Raw genomic sequence first — 18,782 nt, forward strand, 5'->3', positions numbered from 1 at the left:
AGGGTGAGAGGCAGTGGCCAGGGAGAGATGGAGAGATGCTGTGGCCGGTAGCTCACTGTGGATGGATGTAATTGCTCTGCCCCTGGTGCACACCAGTCCCCAGGCTGTACACACCTGAGCTGGGTTCCTTGAAGGCTAGGGGTGGGCGATCAGCTGCAGACAGGGTGAACAAACCCCTTCCTCTTTGTTCTGAGTCTCCCCAAACCAAACAGCCTCCAGGAGGTAGGTAAGAGATAGAACTCATGTCCTATGAGCATGGACACATGTCTAAACATGTGGGTCACGGACACGGGCCACCAACTGCATGGCCAGGGTCCCTGTTTCCATGTAATATCCACAAAAGTGACCCTCTGAAGCAGGTGGCAGATGGGTGCCACTGGGCAGGCTTCAGGACAAGGAAGGGTTTGAGAGCATCTCTGGAGATGGGACCCTGCCTTAGTCTGCAGTCCTGGTTCCAAAGTTGACAGTGCCTTAGTGTGGGTCTGGCATGCTGTCAATATTGGTCTCATGCCTGGCTGGCCCAGTCCCTTATCTCTTCAGATCATTTCCCCCCCAAGGCCAGGAAAGGAACCGGCCCTGGTTATTCTTCCAGTGGCCTTTTAAACACTTGACCCTTACAGCAGCTGATCCTCAGGTGCTGTGGGAGACTGAGGAGCCCCCAGGCTGGGGACCACACTCTTCATGGAGCCCTTCAGGTCTGCGTAGCAGAAGGAAAAATATCACATAACCTGTGTTTTCTTAGCAGAAACTTACTGCTAACCGTGTGTGTGTGTGTGTGTGAGAGAGAGAGAGAGAGAGAGAGAGAGAGAGAGAGAGAGAGAGAGATTGGCTTGTTAGGAGACTGGGGAGTCAGATGCCCTCAGAACTCGTCCTTTGTTGTCCCACATTCCTGGGTGCTGTGTCCTAGGCAGGTTGCTTCATTTCCCTGAACCCGCGTCTGCCCCTAACTCAATGGATAAATATTTACACTTCACCTCTCTAGGCACCAGAAATGATAGATTCAAGTTGTGCTGAGTGTCTGCTCACATAGTAGCACAGCTGTGTCTCATTCAGGTGCCCGAGAGTCAGCCTCTTTAGTGCCCAGAAGTAGGACTCACGGGTGAATGGAGGGGTGCTTCCCAGGAAGGAGGAGCCTGATTGGTGGTCCACGGCCCAGGTAGGACGACCTTCAAGAATACAAGGCATTGTCCCAGGGCCCATCTGCTTTCCAGCCTTGTATGGGGATCGCCCTTCCCCCTACATGCTGTGACATCAGTGATGCTGTGCTGAGGTCACAAGTCATCATCAGGACCCCACATCTGGGCTTTCTCTCTCTCGGAACACCTCCCTGCCAAGCTGCCCCAGCTAAAGCGAGCACTAATAGCTTGGAGCCTCTAACAGCTTTGACCACAGTGCAGCCTGCTCCCCGCCAGCCCTTTGAAGCCAGCACTTCCTTCGCAAACTTGCTTTGCATATTCTGGTCAGAGCTGAATCAGACTGGCAGGAATTAACCATCAGTAACAGTCTAGGTGGCTGCTCTAGCTCGCCGGTGACACAAGAAGGCTCCCGGTGAAGTTAGAACACGTCTGCTTCTACCTCAGAGCTGTGGGCAGGGACCCAAGAGGCATGGCCAGCACCCCCCCCAATCCCATTGTGAGAGGAAGAGAAATCGGGGAAATAAAGCTTGAGTCATTTTTTTCATTAAAAAATAGTGCTCTTTATTATAAATTACCGAAATGTTTCTTTTCTGAGTATAAATATAAATATATGTGCAAAGTCTGAGTTGAACTGGGATTTGGTTGAGTTTTTCAAGCATCTTCAAACAGCCTCAGAGGCCTGAATGGGGAGGGGGCGGGCTGGAGGTGGATCTTTATAAAAGTGATTGAGGCAAATTGTAAACATTATTCAAAACAACAGAGAGAAAAAGCCACCCCAACACACAGCTGCCCCACCCAGCCCCATACCTGACTCACAAAACTTTTGTTCCAGGTAATTCCGTGGCTGCTGCGTTCCTGTGAGTGGCCACTGTGGAGTGAGTGGCAGGTGAAGGCTTCTCCGTCACCTCCTGCCCCACCCCACCCCAGGTGAGAAGGGAGGAGGCTGTGCAGGTCCTGGGGGGACCCTGGGACGTGGGGACTCTGCTGACCAAGAGGTGTCTAAGACTGGCCGCTTTCTTCCCCGTGATCGCTCAGGAGTCTGCTGCATGTCAGGGTCTCTCCTGCACCCCTTCCCCTGGCCTTCAGCCACTGGGTGAACCCCTAAGCTCTGCCTCTTGGCTATTTGGCTCCTCATGCGCCCATCCCTATCCATGGGACAGAGGGCATTTAAGGCAAGTCTCCTAGCCTGACATTGGAGAAACAAAGGGTCCCCCATCTTCTCTAAGGACACCTGGGCTCCGAGATGGCTCATCTGCTCATCTGCCTCCCTCTGAGGTTGGAAAAGGTGGCTAACTGACCAGCCCCATCCATCTCCCTCCCACATGCCATTGACCCCTTAGAGAGGGATCTGAGAGGTCTCATTAGCTGCCCCGAGGGAAAGGAGCCTGGCACCAGAATGTCTCTCTAGGTCACCCCTTGTCTCTCCTAGAGCCAGGAGCCACCACTAGGCTGGGCAGTGGGAGTGGTCATGTCTTTGGCCAGCCTGCCGCCCACCGCACACCCTCTTCTCTTCCATCTTTCCCCCAAGGCCTGGGCCCCGCTCAGGATTTAAAACCAAATCAAAGGGCAAACAAGTTCCGTGGGAAAGTTTGGAGATCCCCCTGCGGTTCTCATTAGTTCAACACTCGCTCGAGGTGTCCTCCCTCCCTCCCTCAGCTCCCTTGGGGAAGCAGAGGGGTGTGGAGGAAGGGTAGGAGAGGACAGTGCGCTTGTGGATGCTATTTGTCCCACCAGGCTTCTCTTGGGAAAGAAGCTGGAGCTGGGGCAGGGGAAGCAGGTGGCAACTCCCGCTCCCCTCAGACACATTCCAGGTCTTGCCTGACCCACTCCGCAAAGCCAAGGGCCTGAGGAAGAGGCCTACCTGCCCCGGGGCTCACTGGGAGCTACCGACCATTGGGGCTGGATTTTTGTGCTTATGCCATGTGCCGCGGAGGACAGGCGACCGACCCAGCCCCCCCCCCCCATCCCTTTGCTCTTTTTAAAGTGGAGCATCATACTGGTCCAGGAACTCCCGAATGGGTCCAGGCAGCTGGGTCACTTTCTCATAGGAGTCCAGGTGGCCATTGACGGTCTTCCTGCAGAGATGCTGGAGGGTGGCCACGTTGGAGGAGAGAGGTCGGCTCAGTACCAGCGGAATCTTCTCGCCCCCAGAATAGATGTAGTAAGCTCTCTTGGGGGTACTCCCGGGGAGCGCCTGGGCAGGCGGCTGCTCAGGCACCTCGGAGGAGGGTTCCGTGGGCGGCAAGGAGAAGGACGGGGCGCCCGGGGGAGGCATGTAGTGGTGCACCAGCTTGAGCACACAGTCGAAACGGGGCACTGGCTGCGTGCTCCGGGGGTCACTCTGCAGCGAAAAGCTGCCCCCCTCGCACTGGATGCGTAGGTTCTTGGTCCCTGACTGGGTCTTGACGCTCAGCGTGAAGAAGTGGCGCTGGTCCGAGCTGTCGCGGATAAGGAAGGTGCCCGCGGGCTCGGCGCTGAGCAGCAGGTTCGCCTCGCCGCCGGTCACAGCGCTCCAGTAGAATCCGCTCTCCTGCAGCTTGCGCACGGCGTTCACCACCAGCTGGTACTCGCTCTTGGAGCTGAAGGTCTTGAGGCGCAGGCTGGTGTCCAGGGGGCGGCTCATCCCGGCGGCGGGAAACTTGCTGTGGGTGACCATGGCGCACGGAGCCAGCGTGGATCTGCGCGGCGGTGGCTGCAGCTGCTTCGCGGCCTCCGCACAGCGGCCGCTACCGCATCCCGGGGGGCTGCGGAGAGGAAAGCGCCCGGCGCGTGAGTACCCGGAACCCTCCAGTGTGCCCAGCCCTCCAGCCTCCGCCGAGCGCCCGGGGCACCCGGTTGCCCCGCAGAAGGCCGAGTCTCGGACCCAGCCACCTCGCGGAGCTCCCCCGGCCTCGGTCCCAGCCGGCCAACCCCAGACAGTCCCTTCCCCAGCGCGCCCTGGGAGAGCACCCGAGAGAAACTCGCGAGTGGAAGTTGGGTATCCAGGAGCACTGCCAGGATGGGGAGGGAGACAAGAGCCCCAGAGACGCTCAGGGCGCCGCTCAGTCCGGTGCCCTCAGCGGCGAGGACGAAAAGGGGGGTGACAGACCCGAGATGTGTGGGAGAGGGGACTGGAGAAGCCCAAGGGCCCCAGTCCGAGTATTACGGGAACCCGGGATCTTCGGCTCTCATCCGCTCTGCCCCCTACCTCGTCCCCTCCCTACCGGGAATGACCCGGGAAGGGGAGGAGAAACCGGGAAAAGCTCCCGAGCTGGATCGAGGCCCCCACCCTTCCCCACACCGCGCCCCTCCTTCCTACCTAGTCCCGAAGCGAAGTCTCCGGCCTCGGGGCTGCGCCTCCTACGGTCCCCAAGGCGAGGCGGCGGCCAGCAGTGGCCCGCGCTGCGCCCAGATGTTGGCGGTCGTGAAGTCCACAAAGGGGCTCCCGGTGCGTGCGTTCCCTCCGGCTTCGCTGCCCCCGGGGCCGATCAGGCGCGGCCCGGGATGGATCAGGCAAAGGACCCGGGCGAGGGGCCACGACAGAGAGCTGGGCCGGGCAGGGGGCGTCCGGGAGCCCGGAGAGGCAGCGGTGGGTGAGAGCAGGAGAGCCGAAGAGTCGGAGTTAGAGCCACCGGCGAGGCCGCGCGCGCGGGTATTTACGCCGCCAGCATGCCCCGCCCCCCGATTCCTGGAACTGCGCGGCCCGTCTTCTTGTAATGTTTAGTCACTACTCTGCACTGAAAGGCTCTGCGCGGAGGGCGAGGGAGGGGCCGCGGGCGGCCGAGGGCGGGCCTGGAGCTGGGGCCTCCAGGACCCGCCGAGACTCACGGAGAGGGAGACAAAGCGCGGCGCGAGGCTGCCCGACCGGCAGGCGCGGCGCCAGCCGTGGCCGAGCGTTCCTGGCAGCGGCCCCTCCCCCGCGCGCTCCGCCCCCAACTTCTCATTCACACTTTCCCCCACCCCCTCCCTTCTAAGAAGGCTGGTTTCTGGCAGAGGCGGGGGCGCCGCGGTGGGAGCGCGCGCGGGCAGTTCTAGGAGGTCGGCCTGGAGAGGCTCCCGAGACACCCCCTTCCCTTTTTCTTGGACCCTGCTTGGGGACGCTCCCCTCGCCCCCATCCAGGCCACCCCAAGGTCCTCATTTACAGTTCCAAGCAGCCCCGTGCCTGCCAAAAGGGAGGGAGGGCCATTCCGCAGCCAGCTCACTGGGGATCTAGGAAGTGAAGGTGGAGGGGGGGGGGATGCGCGACATTTACCTGTGGACAGGTCCAAAGGATGGCGCTGGGAGAGGAGATACTGGCTTCGAGGCAGCTGCCGGGCCTCGGCTCACTGGCCCACTGCCTGGGTCTTTGGTGACAGACGTGGGTGCTGATGCCCTTTGCGCGCGCCGGGTGGGGGAGGAAGCCGCTAACTAGCACCCTATCAACTCATCTGGGTCTCCCAACCTGCGTGCTGAGCTGCGTTGGCCCGGGTGCTCTTGGCGCCGCGGGGGAGCTCGAGGGAGGAAACCGTGACCCCTGCGCCTAAGCTCGCGCCCCAGTCCGCTAGAGGGCGCACTGGAGTCTTGGAGGCGAGCAGAGTTTTTACTGTTCCCCAGGCCCTGGAGAAAAGAGGTTGTAGGACTCTTTATTCAAGACCAGAAGTGGGCAACCTGGAAGAGAGGAGGTTCACCTTCCAGCCCAGGCTCAAACCTGGGAATAAATGTCAAACAGGCGGAATGTTCACAGAGCAGTTGTAATGGGTTCAGCCCACTGGCAGGTGGACCTTTCCTTACCTCTTAAGTGTTAAGATGTCTGAGCTTTTGCAGGGGGAGGTATTGGTAAGAGCAGGTGGCTTGCCCTGATCACTTGAGTACTTATTTATGAAGCCTCGTGGCAAGTTTTGCAACAGGCAGCAGGATGATGGTGCCACCTGAGAACCAGCAGGGTGACACACAGGATGGCTGCCCTCGGTGGGCTTTCTGCCCTGCCATCTTAGGTAACACAGCAGAGACGGACCCGCCGACTACACACTGCAGCTTGGGCTTGAAGGGAGGGCTGCCTGCTTTCCTTCCTGTGCAACTGGGAGGTTCCTCAGTGTCTTGACCAATGTGGCCCCCGATGCTGGGGAACTAATAGAGACAGGTACACGGACCGCCTCTCTGGACTCAGACTTGTGATCTGTTAAATAGGAATGGCCATAGTGACACACCTGGTGATTTAAGATACTTCACAGGCACTGTGCCCCCAGACCAGACGTTGTTCACACTCGGAGATATCTTGTGAGAGCAGGCCCTTGTCAAGACACTTGCGGGCTCCTGAAATGGATTCTCCCTTTCTCCGTGAGCAAGCCATCCTTCCTCTCATCCAGCCAGTGTGTATTACGTAGCAGCTGCCTGGACCACACACTTCTGTGCTGAGGGCAGTGCAGGATGGGGAGGACTCTTAGGGAATGGCCCTGGAGTTAATGGATGGGAAAGTGCTTTGTAAATTACAATGCCTGACGCTGCAGCCTGGGTTCATTCAGCCATTCCACAAACCCTCATTGTATGCCCTGCCCGATCCTGCCGGGCCTGGGGAGAAGCTCTGGGATGATGTCAGCGCTGCTGGGCAAATCCTGCCACAGGGAAGAGGTCATGAGAGAGGACTAGTCATGACTGTGACCCATTGAGACACTGGGATGGTTCCTGACGTGGGGCAGCAGGGAAGGGGCTGGGGATGAGGCTTAGCACCTATTGGCTCCCAGCATGCATAGGATGGATCACAGCCGCTGGGCATTTATAGGACCCTGCCACGTGTGTACATGCTACCCCCCCACATACATAATTAAAATAAAACAGATCTTGGGCCTTGCATGGCAGTGGTAGCTCAAGTCTGCAGTCCCAGCACTCTGGAAGCAGAAGCAGGCAGATCTCTATGAGTTCAAGGGCAGCCTAACAGGAGATGCTTCTCAAGAGAAACCTTCACCCTGCAGGGTCAGCAGGGAACTCTGCTCAGACTAGAGCACAGATCCCGTAGAGATGTCTCCAGATGGATTTAGGTGGCCGGGCCTTTTAATAACATTGGCTGCTTGACTCGCACCAAGGGAAGCTGAAATAAGATCCAGCAGCAAAAAAAAAAAAAAAAAAAAAAAAAAAAAAAAGAAAGAAAAACCAGGACAAAGGAAATTCCTTACATGTATAGGCCCCGAAGCTAAGCAGCTCTGAGCTTAGCGGCCTAGAGAAAATCCTCGATAGGGCCTCAGATCATAATTTATGAAGCTAATCCAATCACCACCCCACCTTTGGAATGTTACATGCTAGGACTTTAGAAGTTTAGGGTATGTATTAAATAGGGTATAAGGCCTGGTTGATCTCTACAAGGGCAGCCTCCAGGGTCTAAGGAATAGTGTGGATGGAACTCAAACTCATGGCTTCCATCTGTAATCCCTGCAACCAAACAATAGAGGCAGGAGGACCAGACATTCAGGGTTATCCTAAGATGTGTAGGGAGTTTGAGGCCAGTCTCGCCTCAAAAACACACCCCTGGGGGCTGGAGAGATTGCTCAGTGGTTAAGGACACTGATTACTCTTGCAGAGGATTCAGGTTCAATTCCTGGCACTCACTTAACAGTTAACAAATGTCCCTAACTCCATTTCTGGGAAATCTGACATCTGATAAGCTCTTTTGGCCTGTACAACATACAACCCACACATATCAAATAAAGATATGCAAAATGAAAAACAAAACAAAAACAAAAACACTCACAACCCTGTGTCAATATGAAGCTAGGAATCTCCTTCCCAGCCACCAGTTGACAGAACGTCATTTAAGTGGGTAATGAACGAAAGCGTTTATACTTTCTGTGAGATGTGCATGGCCACACATGCATGTAGCAGCTGATGCTCTGGGTGAAGGGAAGGGTTGTCAGGTCCGAATCAGTGGTGGGAACAACAAACAAGGTTATCCTCTGAAGTAGGTGTCTTGACTGTGGGTAGAGCGAGCCTGCTGTTGAGCTGGGCATTCTTGTTTTAGAACCAAGCAGAACTAGAGACAGGATGCACAAATCTGACAAATACATTGTTGAAAGCCCTTAAACAAGCGGAGAAGCCCAGGACCAAACTGCCCAAAACTCAGCGCCTCGTTACTCCAAGTGTCCTGCGACAGAAATACCAACATGTGGCTCTGAAGAAACAATACACCCAGAAGAACGAAGAGGAGGCTGTAGAAACATGCTAAACTTTTGGCCAAGAGAATGAAGGAAGCTGAAGAAAAACACCAGGAACGGATTGTCAAAAGACAGGCATAGGCTGTCCTTGCTGGGAGAGCCTGCTTAGTCCAGTCAAAAGTGAGACTTTAAGATTAACAAACGGGGTCTGGAGAAGTGGCTCAGCGGTTAGGAGCACTGACCCCTCTTCCAGAGGACCCGGGTTCAATTCCCTTCACCCACATGGCGGCTCACAACTATCGGTAACTCCAGTTCTAGGGGACCCAACACTGTCACACAGATGTGCATGCAGGAAAACACCAGTGCACATAAAATAAAAATAAATAAATTAGAAACAAAAAGAGTAAGGAACACATTACCGGGACTGGAAAAGAAAAACCAAACCCCAAGCCAGGACATGAATTCTCTTCAATGGAATGCCGGGCGTCCACCTCTAGTGTGTAGGCCCTGGCTACCTGACCCTGAAGGTTGGCACTGCATACCTTCTTCCCTGGGGACAAAACTACCTTTCCCAGATCGCTTCATTTGCACTTTGTCTTTATAATTAGGCATCAGCAAAATGTTCAGGCCACTTGCTCTTGAGGGAAGATGTTGTGTTTATTTTCCTTTTTTGTATGTATTTGGAATTTTGTTTGTTTCCTGTTTTTTGAGACAGGGTTTCTCTGTGTGGGCCTGGCTGTCCTGGAACTGGCTCTGTAGACCAGGCTGACCTTGAACTCAGAGATCCTCCTGCCTCTGCCTCCTGAGTGCCGGGATTAAAGGCCTGTGCCGTCACCACTCGGCATGAAATTTTTGCTGTTATTTTAAAATTATGAATATGTGTGCGCCTACCCGTGGGTATGTGCACAGAGGTCAGAGGCATCTGTTCCCTCAGGATCTGGAGTTGAGAGGTCATGGGGGCAACTGTGGCTCTTAACCTCTGTTCCCTCTGGTTCATTTCCTTTGTGAACCTAGAACCTGGTGTATGGAAAGTCCTCAATGAGCCCAAGCGCCAGCTTGCATGGATTTCTGTTTTCTATGACACATCTTAGACACCTAATTGTTGGATTCTGGATCGTTAGATGGTGTGGGTTCTGGGAAGCCCTGTGGCTGGTTTACGGGTGATTATTAGACTGCTAATCTGAAGATAAACAGCCTGGGAAAGTGGGAGGAGGCTCTTGGTTAATTCAGGGCGTGTTTCCAGGGACCTGTTCTAAGACAGATAGACCAAGGACAGAGTTTAAACCCTGTCTGCATCCCCTCTTATCTGCTGGGTAGTTATCTAGGGCTGGTCCCTTAGCTCCACCTAGCTTTATTCCAGTCTAAGGGATCAGGAGGAGGAGGCTACCACCTTCTTCTAATCTTTCCCTTTGCTTTGCAGAACCTGGATGCGTTCACAATCCCATTTCCAGGCAAAGGAGCAGGGTCATAAAGATAGTAAAGAGAAACGTTGCAGCGGAGAGGAAGAGCCCTGGTTTTAACTGCCGGCCTGTGGCAGGCGACCTGTACTGATCATCCAAGCCCAGATAGGGAGGAATGCTGGCGCCTAGGCAGGCAGAAAGCAATGGTGTGGCTTGGTGGCCCCAGGTGCCATGCTTACCCTGGGCACAGATGCTAAGATCGCCATTCTTGGTGACCAGATCTGCAGCCACAGGGTTGGGAGTCTTGCCTCAGACCACGGGTCTTATTTCGACCAAGTCCAAGGCTTTGTCTTCAAAGCTGTGGGAGGTTGTTTATGTGTGACCTTTCCCATTGTTCTGTAGCTCTATGCTAGCTTATCGCCTAGACCTGGGGGTACAAATCAGGAACCGAGGTGCCCTGAAACTTAGTCTAGTATGGGGCAGGAACCTGCCTTTCCGGGCCAATCTGGAAAGAGATGCAGGGGGCTTGTCTCTCCTCTGCCCCCCTGAAGCTACGGTGAGGCTCCCCGAGCGCCCAGGCCTGCCATGGGTGTACCTCTCTCAGCAGCAGCCTAGGTTCTCTGCCCTCCAGGACATCTTGAGATGCAGGGCGAAGCCTGGAACAAGCTTGCCACAGATAACCTCTCTCATTCAAGGAGAAGGGCTCAGGGGTCACATATCAAGTTGACCCTGATTTCTTCCTTTCCGGTTGCTAACAGTCTCAAGGGGGGGAGGGCGGGAGTCTAGGACAATGGCCCGCGGCCGGGAAGCAGCATTTCAGCTGGCAGGCCTTTGTTGCAGGCAGGAGGGGCCTCAAGCTAAAGAAAAGGTTTGCGGGTCGGATGTCTATGGGGCGGCAGCTGAAGAGTCCTTTCAAGCTTGACATTCCAGGCTCCGCCGGCCTCTGGCGTTTCCCAGAAAACTCAGCGGAGGGGAAGAAAAAAGAAAACACTTCACCCACCCAGCAGGCTCTCAGTACTCAGAGTCCTCACTTCTCAGATTCCTGGTGCCCTCCAGGGACTGGGTTGGCCCAAGTGCCAGGACCCCTGCCTCGGGGGCCATTCCTGGGCCCACAGAGAGCGTGGGGGGTGGGGTGGGTAATGGGTATGCGTGGGATGGGTGCTGGAGAATGGAAGGGGGTATTGAGAACTAGAGTTTCTTCTTGCCCATCACAAAGGAGTCCACAGGTTCGGAGGTGGGGGCGGAGGGTGAGGGAAGTCAGCTTCCAGGCATTTTACCCTGCCATTCCACCCTCCAAACCAACACACCCCGCTCTGTCCATGGATGGGGTGGGAAGTGTCGATTTGCTCAGAATCACCCACAAAGGCCAAGCTGGCGCTGGGCTGGGGAACAGACAGCAGGGCAGCTGGGCAGTTCTGGGAAGCCAGGCTGCGGTGAGCCATCTGGGTTGCCATGCAAATGAGGCCTGGCCACATGCCCGCCGAGAGCAGAAGTAGCTGTACCCAGGGAGGAGAGCCCAGCCTGGGACGCGCGTGTGCGTGATGTGTGTGTGTGTGTGTGTGTGTGTGTGTGAGGCAGAGGCTGGAGGGAGACCGAGTGCATGCTGCTTCTCAACTCCATGCACTACAAGGCTGGGACCCTGGGCTCTACCGGCCAGGTGCTGGCAATATCTGCCCCACCCTCTGCAGGTGAATCTTAGGTTTGCTCAGAGCACCTGGCTTCTGAGAAGGCGGCAACGGTGTGCGCTTGGTTCCACTGAGCCCTCCTCAAAGTTAAAAGATAGGTCTCCTGTCTCCCGAGGTCTCAGAGGGTCAGGAGAGAGGGCAGGGCTCTCCAGAGAGTCTAAGAATTGACCTTGAGGAAGCCTCTCAGCCCCCCTCCCATATAGGTGCTGTTTAGAGGCTTTTACTTGTATTTATTTGTGTGTGTGCATAAGCATCTGTGGGAGTTTGCATGTGAGGACCAGTACCTCCAGAAGTGTAAAGAGACCCTGGGATCTCCTGGAACTGGATTTATAGGATGTTGTGAGGCAGCTGATACGGGTCCTGGGAACTGAACTCATGTCCTCTGGAAGAGCAGTATGAACTCTTAACCCCTGAGCCCTGTTTCTAGCCTCCTTGGAGTATCGAGTTTTTAAAAAAAAAATTCCCCAGGCTGGCCTGGAATTCAGAGATCTTCCTGTCTCTGCCTGTCCAGTACTGGGATTAAAGGTGTGCGCCACCACTGCCCAGCTAATTCTTTAGCTTGTTTTTATTTGTTTATGTGTGAGTACATGTGAACCACGGGACACATGTGAACGTCAGAGGACAATCCATTTGGCAAGCGACATGTACTGAGATCATCCAAGCCCAGATAGGGAGGAATGCTGGCTCTCCTTCCACCATGTGACCCCTGGGAACTAGAATCCAGGGTGTCAGGCTTGCAGCCCTCTTACCAGCAGCATCACTAAAGATGGTGTTTCGATCCCAAACTAGCTTTGAATGCAACTAAGGATGACCTTGAATTTCTGGCCTCCCCTCCCCTTCCCCCTCCCCCATGATGGGATTATAGGCACTGGCATGCAGTGCTGGGAATTGAACTCAGGATTTTGTGGCTGCTAGGCAAGCTCTCTACAACTGAGCTACACCCCTACCCGCTGTGCGTTGTTTGGAGTTTCTTTTTCTTTCTTTCAGTTTCTTTTTCCTTTCCCTTTTTTTTTTTTTTTTTTTTTTTTTTTTCCTTTTCGAGACAGGGTTTCTCTGTAGCTTTGGAACCTGTCCTGGAACTCGCTCTGTAGACCAGGCTGGCCTCAAACACACAGAGATCCACCTGCCTCTGCCTCCCGAGTGCTGGGATGAAAGGCGCGTGCCATCAATGCCCGGCTGAGACCTTATCTTAAAATGAAAAAATAAAAAGAAGGCTGTGTGTGTTTACTTGCCTAGCATGCAGGAGGCTCTAGATTCAATACTTTGGAAAAAGTCAGAGTTGTTCCCATTATAGGAAACCATCCAAAGGGGCTTCCCTGAGGAAGTGACAGAGATAGACTGATGGGAAGCTAAAGTCTAGAGAAGTGTCCCCCACAATGGGGCCCAGCCTGCTGACCAAACTCCCGAGCTTTCCCTGGAGTCCGGCTCCTCTGTTCTGGCTGACTCTCTGTACATCCAGGCAAAGGAAAGACTCAAGGGCATATAGGGCTGCCTCTTAGCTCCGGGCCCTGTTGTCCGGTGCCTCCTGGCCCCACATCTGCTCACATACTCTTCCACTCACTAAGCAGCTGCCTAACCAGGTGAGAAGTTCCAAATTCGTTCTGCCCATGGGAGGAGGCAGCATTTAAACCCTGGAAATGAGCCATTGAGAAGGGTCAGCAGGTGGAGGAGCTTGCCACCTGCTGGTTTGAACCTGGTAACCTGAGCCCAGCTAAAGATGGAAGGAGGAACCAATTCCATAAAATTGTCTTTCGACCTCCCTGTTTATGCTGTGGCATGTTCATAAACACACACACACACACACACACACACACACACACACACAGAGGACAAGCTGGGCATGGTGTCACACATCTGTAACCCAGGAGTTCAAAGTCATCCTCCACTACACAGTGGATGTGAGACAGCCTGGACTATAGACACACAGAAAATAAAAATAAGTAAATCCTTAGGAAACGAAGCAACAACAAAAATCTGGAAAACCTTACTCCTGTATTCTGGGTCTTTGGCCTCGGTTGTTGGGCCTCCACTCCAGCATGGCCCCCTGGCCCTGTATTGGGACACTGGGCTCTCCAGCCCTTACCCTCCCCCAACCCAATCGTTAGCTTTGCTCTCCTCTTGGTCACGAGTGTCAGGGAGCCAGCCAGACAACCACTCAGCCTGGCCCTGTGTTCCAGGCTAAAAGGTTCTCGCTCCCCCTGCCTAGCCAAGCCAAGACTATCGCCTAGCGCCGAGGCAAGGACCCCCCTCCTGCGGGCCTCTCTCTTCTGTTTCACTGCGTGGGCCAGGTGGGCAAGGCTGGGAAAGGTGGTGTCAAGGTGTGGTTCTGAGGAGACCCTCTCAGATTCCTCTGCAGCGCTGGAGTGGGTGCCCTGGGACCACTGGCCACAGACATCTGTGTCCCCTGCACTGGGCTTCTGGCTCACAAGGCTCTGTGGTGCTGGCTGCTTGCCACAAGAAGCCAAGGTTCCCCTGAAACCAAGAGCTGCATTTGTCCTCACATTGACAGAGAAATGACCAGGATGCTCTGCCCCAGAGGCATTTCCAGAAAGCCGGGATCTGACTTCTTTGTTGATTAAATGCCAAAAAGCCCAGGGCTGCTGTGTGGTGAGGCTGCCATTGAGCAATAGCTGTTTTGTTTTGCTGATGACAAGATTTTTGGACGTTGAAGGGCCACAATGATAAGTGGATAGGCCTTGACCAGGAGCTCCCCTCTCGGGCCAGGGAGGCGGCTGGTTTAAATTTCCATTCTGGGAAGGAATTCTTCACGGCCTTGGGTACCTCCAGGCATTGCCTCAGCTCCAGAGGACATAGATCCCTGTCCCAGAATTCTAGAAGGCCTCTCTAATTGCTCTATTCTGTAGTTGTGGTCCAGAAGAGTCCTTGAGAGGTATATGGCTATAGAAGATGTGTGTGTGTGTGTGTGTGTGTGTATGTGTGTGTGTGTGTGTGTGTGTGTGTGAGAGAGAGAGAGAGAGAGAGAGAGGACAATTTGTGGAGTTTGTTCTCTTCTTCAACCCTGTGGGTCCTAGGGACCAAAGCCTAGATTTGTTGCCTGGCTTGGTGTTTGCACAGGCAAGTGCCTTTACCTGATGAACTATCTTCATAGCTCCAAGAGAAAGTTTATGCTGGAGCCCAACATGAATGACTATGGTCACAGAACAGAATTCAAGCTACACTGACATGTTCTGATGAAATTTTTTGTTTTAGCTGGCTGGTAAGATGGTCCATCAGATATGGGCGACCTGAGTTCAAATCCCAGAACCCACACACAGGTGGAAGGAGGGAACTAACTCTGTAAACTTGTCCTCTGACCCCCCCCCCACCACCACGTGATGTGGCATTCATATCATCCCAACACGCAAAGACACAGCAATGATAATTAAAATAAATGAAGAAAAAATTTGCTTTTTCAAACATGTTCTCATGGAGCCCAGGCTGGCCTCAAACTCCCTTTGCCCGAGGACTCTATTCCTCCTGACTGGTTCCCAGTGCTGGGAGAATGCGTTTTAGTCCGTGCTGGAGATGGAACCCAGGGCCTTATGCATGCCTGAGAAGCACTCCATTTCCATTTCCTTTTTAGTTTAATTTTGTTTATGTGTATGAGTGTTTTGCCTGCACTATGTCATGTCTGGTGCCGGTAGAGGTCAGAAGAAGGTATCAGATCACCTGGAACTGGAGTTATAGATGGTTGTGAGTGATGGGTCTTAAACCAGAGTCCTCTGGAAGAGCTGCCAGTGTTCTTAACTGTGGAGCCTCCTCTCCAGCCCCACGTGCAGCCCATTTCTTGAGGTTTGCAGTCACGGAACAGAAGAAAACCCTACGTCACAGTACTCTTCAAGCACATTCGTGGAAACCTCAGGAAGGTGAGGAAATCACACTGTAGCTGTCAGGTGCTCTCGGTGACACTTAGCTTTTTGGGTTGGTAGAAAATTGGGGCTCTGTTAAATGAATGTGTCCCCAAAGGTTTTGTGTCTTAGTCACAAGAATGCTAGGTCAAACACAGAGGTGGGTGATGAGTGGTCATTAACAGGGCTAGAGATAGCCCAAGATAATATTACTGGATATGCAATATTCCGATTTTCCATAGTCACTCAGCCTTAATCAGTCAATAAGTGGGGTAGAAACCATCACAGACGTATCAACTTCTCTGGCAATTAACTAGCCTTCCCTCTGTCCTTCCCTCTGTCCCTCCCTCTGTTCTTTATCCCTCCCTCCCTTCTTCCTTAGGGTCTATTCTGTAGCCCAGGCTGACCTAAAACTTGTGACAATCTTCCTGCCAGGTAATTCTTCATGTGCTGGGATGATAGGTGTAGGTAGCCATCCCTGGCTTTGGCAAGTGACTTTTTGTATTTGCTTTTTTGAGACAGACTTTGCCTGTGTAGTCCTGGCTGTCCTGGAACTCACTTTGTAGACCAGGCTGGCCTCAAACTCAGAGATCTGCCTGCCTCAGCCTCTCAAGTGCTGAGATTAAAGGTGTGGGCCACCATGCCCAGCTTGTCAAGCTATCTCCTCCCTCCCTCCCTCCTTCCCTCTTTCCCTCCCTTCCTTCCTTCCTTCCTTTTCCCCCCAAGACAGGGTTTCTCAGCATAACAGCCCTGGCTGCTCTGGAACTCAATTCGTAGACCATTCTATATATCAGATTTACAGAGATCTGTCCACCTGCCTCTGGCCCAGCAAACAATCTATTTTCTTTTTGCAATTTATTTCCTCATGTGGAATTTAGAATACTTTTCATGGTTTTATATTTGTTATCCATTTATTTGTAAACAGGGTCTTGATGAGTAGCCAGGCAGAACTGGAACTTGATATGTAGAGCAGGGTAGCTCTACATATTTACAGAGATCCCCTTGCCTTAGCCTCTCAAGTGCCGGTATTGCAGATGTGACCCTGGTTTATGTGGTGCTGGGTATCGTCCCCAAGGCCTTGTGTATACCAGGCAAGCACTGAGCTACCACCCCAGTCCCTCTCTCCTTGGCTTTGCTAGACGTTCTTGTCAGGGAGTGGTCTCTCTCAGGCTGGCGAGCAGTGGCCTTCCTCTGGCATTGGTGTGAATGTTGGTTGGTTCAGGGAATGAATCAGAGGCAGCATGGGCCCTTGGCTCAGGATTTCCTGGCACTTCCTGCCTGGGAGAGCAGCCTGCTATGGGGCATCATCGGCCACTGCTCCCTGACGTCAACCATGCTTCCAATGAATGGCTTTCCTTTTCCGTTTGGGAAGACATGCTATCTGTCATCGAGCCTATTGACCGTCTTTCTCATCCTGGCACCTCCTGTTTGGGAAAGAGTGAGGGGAACTAACGAAAGGCAGTGGGTGGAGGCAGGGGTAGGGCAGGACTCAGTGGCTGTGGCTCCATGGTGTGAGGGTCTCTATGAGGACAGATACCTTCTTGTCTGGGGCCCCCCAGGTGTGCATCAAGAAACTCCACGCACAGTAGTAGACTCTGGCCCCAAACCCAGAGCCCTCTGAGCAGCTTTTGGATACAGAGACCTCCCCCAAGGCAGCTTGCACCTCATCACCCTGGGATGTTCTCACTAACCAACTCAGACAAGGTCTCTGGGCAGGAAGAATGTACTTTCTGTCACCATGCAAATATAAACATGCTCCAGGGCTCCAGAGATTACGGACACTTTCTGTTCTTGTAAAGGATCTTATTCTGGTTCCCAGCACTGACCCGGTGGCTCACAACCATCTGGGACTCCAGTTTTAGGGGCTCTGACACCCTCTTCTGGCATCTATGGATACCAGACATGCAAGTGGCACATACACACATACGCATGCATGCAAAACATAACATAAATAAATAAAAAATAATTTTTGTGGGGAGGGGTTTTCAAGACTGTGTTTCTCTGTGTAACAGCCTGGCTGCCCCAGGACTTGATCTGGAGACCAGGCTGGCCTCAAACTCAGAGATCTGCCTGTGTCTGTCTCCAGGCTGCTGGGGCCCCAGGCTTCGAATATAAAATCTGTAAATTTTACTGATAGCTAATAGCTGTGGAAATCTCAGGTGTCACCATCTTCAGTGGTGTGCTCACTGACAAGTTGCCCACCCAATGCTCATGCAGGAAATCCTATTTAAACTCAGTGGGTCACAGACACAAAGGACATGGCGTTGGGAAGAATGGGTTTCTGTGGCAGAAGAAAGAAAGGACGAGACAGGGTGGTGGAGGGGCAAGAAGAACTAACTGCCCAAGAGGAAAGATCATTTTTATTAACAATGTAAATATAAGTAAGAAAAGATTAATTTTAAAACTAAAGGGGATGCGTGGTGGCACACGCCTTTCATCCCAGCACTTGGGAGCCAGAAGCAGGTAGATCTCTGGGTTTGAGGCCAGCCTGGTCTACAGACCTAGTTCCACGACAGCCAGGGCTACACAGAGAAACCATGTCTGGAAAAACCAAAAGTGAGTGAATGAATGAATGAATGAATGAATGAATGAACAAATGAATGGGTTGGAGGGATGGCTTAGCACTTAAAAGCACTCGTTGCTCTTGCAAACCACCAGAGTTTGTTTCCTAGTGCTGTCTGATGGCTCGTAGCCATCTTCAATTCCAGCCCCAAGGGATCTGGTACCTCCTCTGACCTCCACGGGCACGAGGCATGAGCAAGCTGCACACACAAACATGTAAACAGAGCACTCTAAATAAATAAATAAATCTAAAATACAAGAGATGCATTTTTAAAATTCGCCCTACTTCTGAAGGGCAGTACATGAAATTCTGGAATCTCTATGATGTACTTGTTCTGGAAGAGCCATGGTTACCTCACTCTGATTGCGGCTCTGTTTTAGACTAGCCAGGAAGCCGAGGCTCTGTGTGTGTGTGTGTGTGTGTGTGTGTGTGTGTGTGTGTGTGTGTGTGTGGTTTTGGAAGGGGCTGGACCATCTTCTGTGTTTACCAGGAATGGAAATATCTGTCTGTCTGTCTGTCTATCTATCTATCTACCTACCTATCTGTTTTTTAAAAGATTTATTTATTCGTGCATATGCGTGCTCTATCTGCATGTGTGCCTGCATGCCAAATAGAACAGCAGATCTCATTATAGATGGTGTGAGCCACCATGTGTGGGAATTGAACTCAGGACCTCTGGAAGAGCAGCCAGGGACCTTAACTGCTGAGTTGTTTCTCCAGCCCCTGGAAATATTTATTATTTCTTTCCCATGGAGCCAATATCACTGTGTGTAACTACAATTTATTTTAGAGGAGAAACTTGCAGTGAGCAGGCCCTGTGTTACAGGTGCTGCCTCACACAGCAAAGAACCAGATGGCCAGGACATCTATTCTTTCCACGGTGGTCAGGATGCTTGGTCATCCCTGTGGTGATCGCCTCTGAGCATGAGGGTGATGGTGCAGCTGCTCAGTGCATGTTTACCCTGCACCTCCCGGAATAGGCTTGAGACACCGTAATCTCATCCTGGTTACTGGAAGTTAGGAAAGCTGATGATTCGCTGTTTGTAACT

The 18,782-nt window shown here is 53.1% G+C and overlaps 1 protein-coding gene across 1 annotated transcript; it reads right to left on the minus strand.

Moving 5' to 3' along the window:
• Positions 1-1,671: 1,671 nt before the first annotated feature.
• Socs3 (suppressor of cytokine signaling 3) lies at positions 1,672-4,583 on the minus strand. Its single transcript, XM_051181565.1, has 2 exons — positions 4,435-4,583; positions 1,672-3,880 (listed from the first exon to the last, which is right to left on the minus strand). The coding sequence occupies exon 2, from the start codon at positions 3,790-3,792 to the stop codon at positions 3,115-3,117; it is 678 nt and encodes a 225-aa protein (XP_051037522.1). The 5' UTR covers positions 3,793-3,880; positions 4,435-4,583; the 3' UTR covers positions 1,672-3,114.
• Positions 4,584-18,782: the final 14,199 nt, after the last annotated feature.

This window comes from Phodopus roborovskii, unplaced genomic scaffold (assembly GCF_943737965.1).
Source record: "Phodopus roborovskii unplaced genomic scaffold, PHOROB, whole genome shotgun sequence".
Lineage (NCBI taxonomy): Eukaryota > Metazoa > Chordata > Mammalia > Rodentia > Cricetidae > Phodopus > Phodopus roborovskii.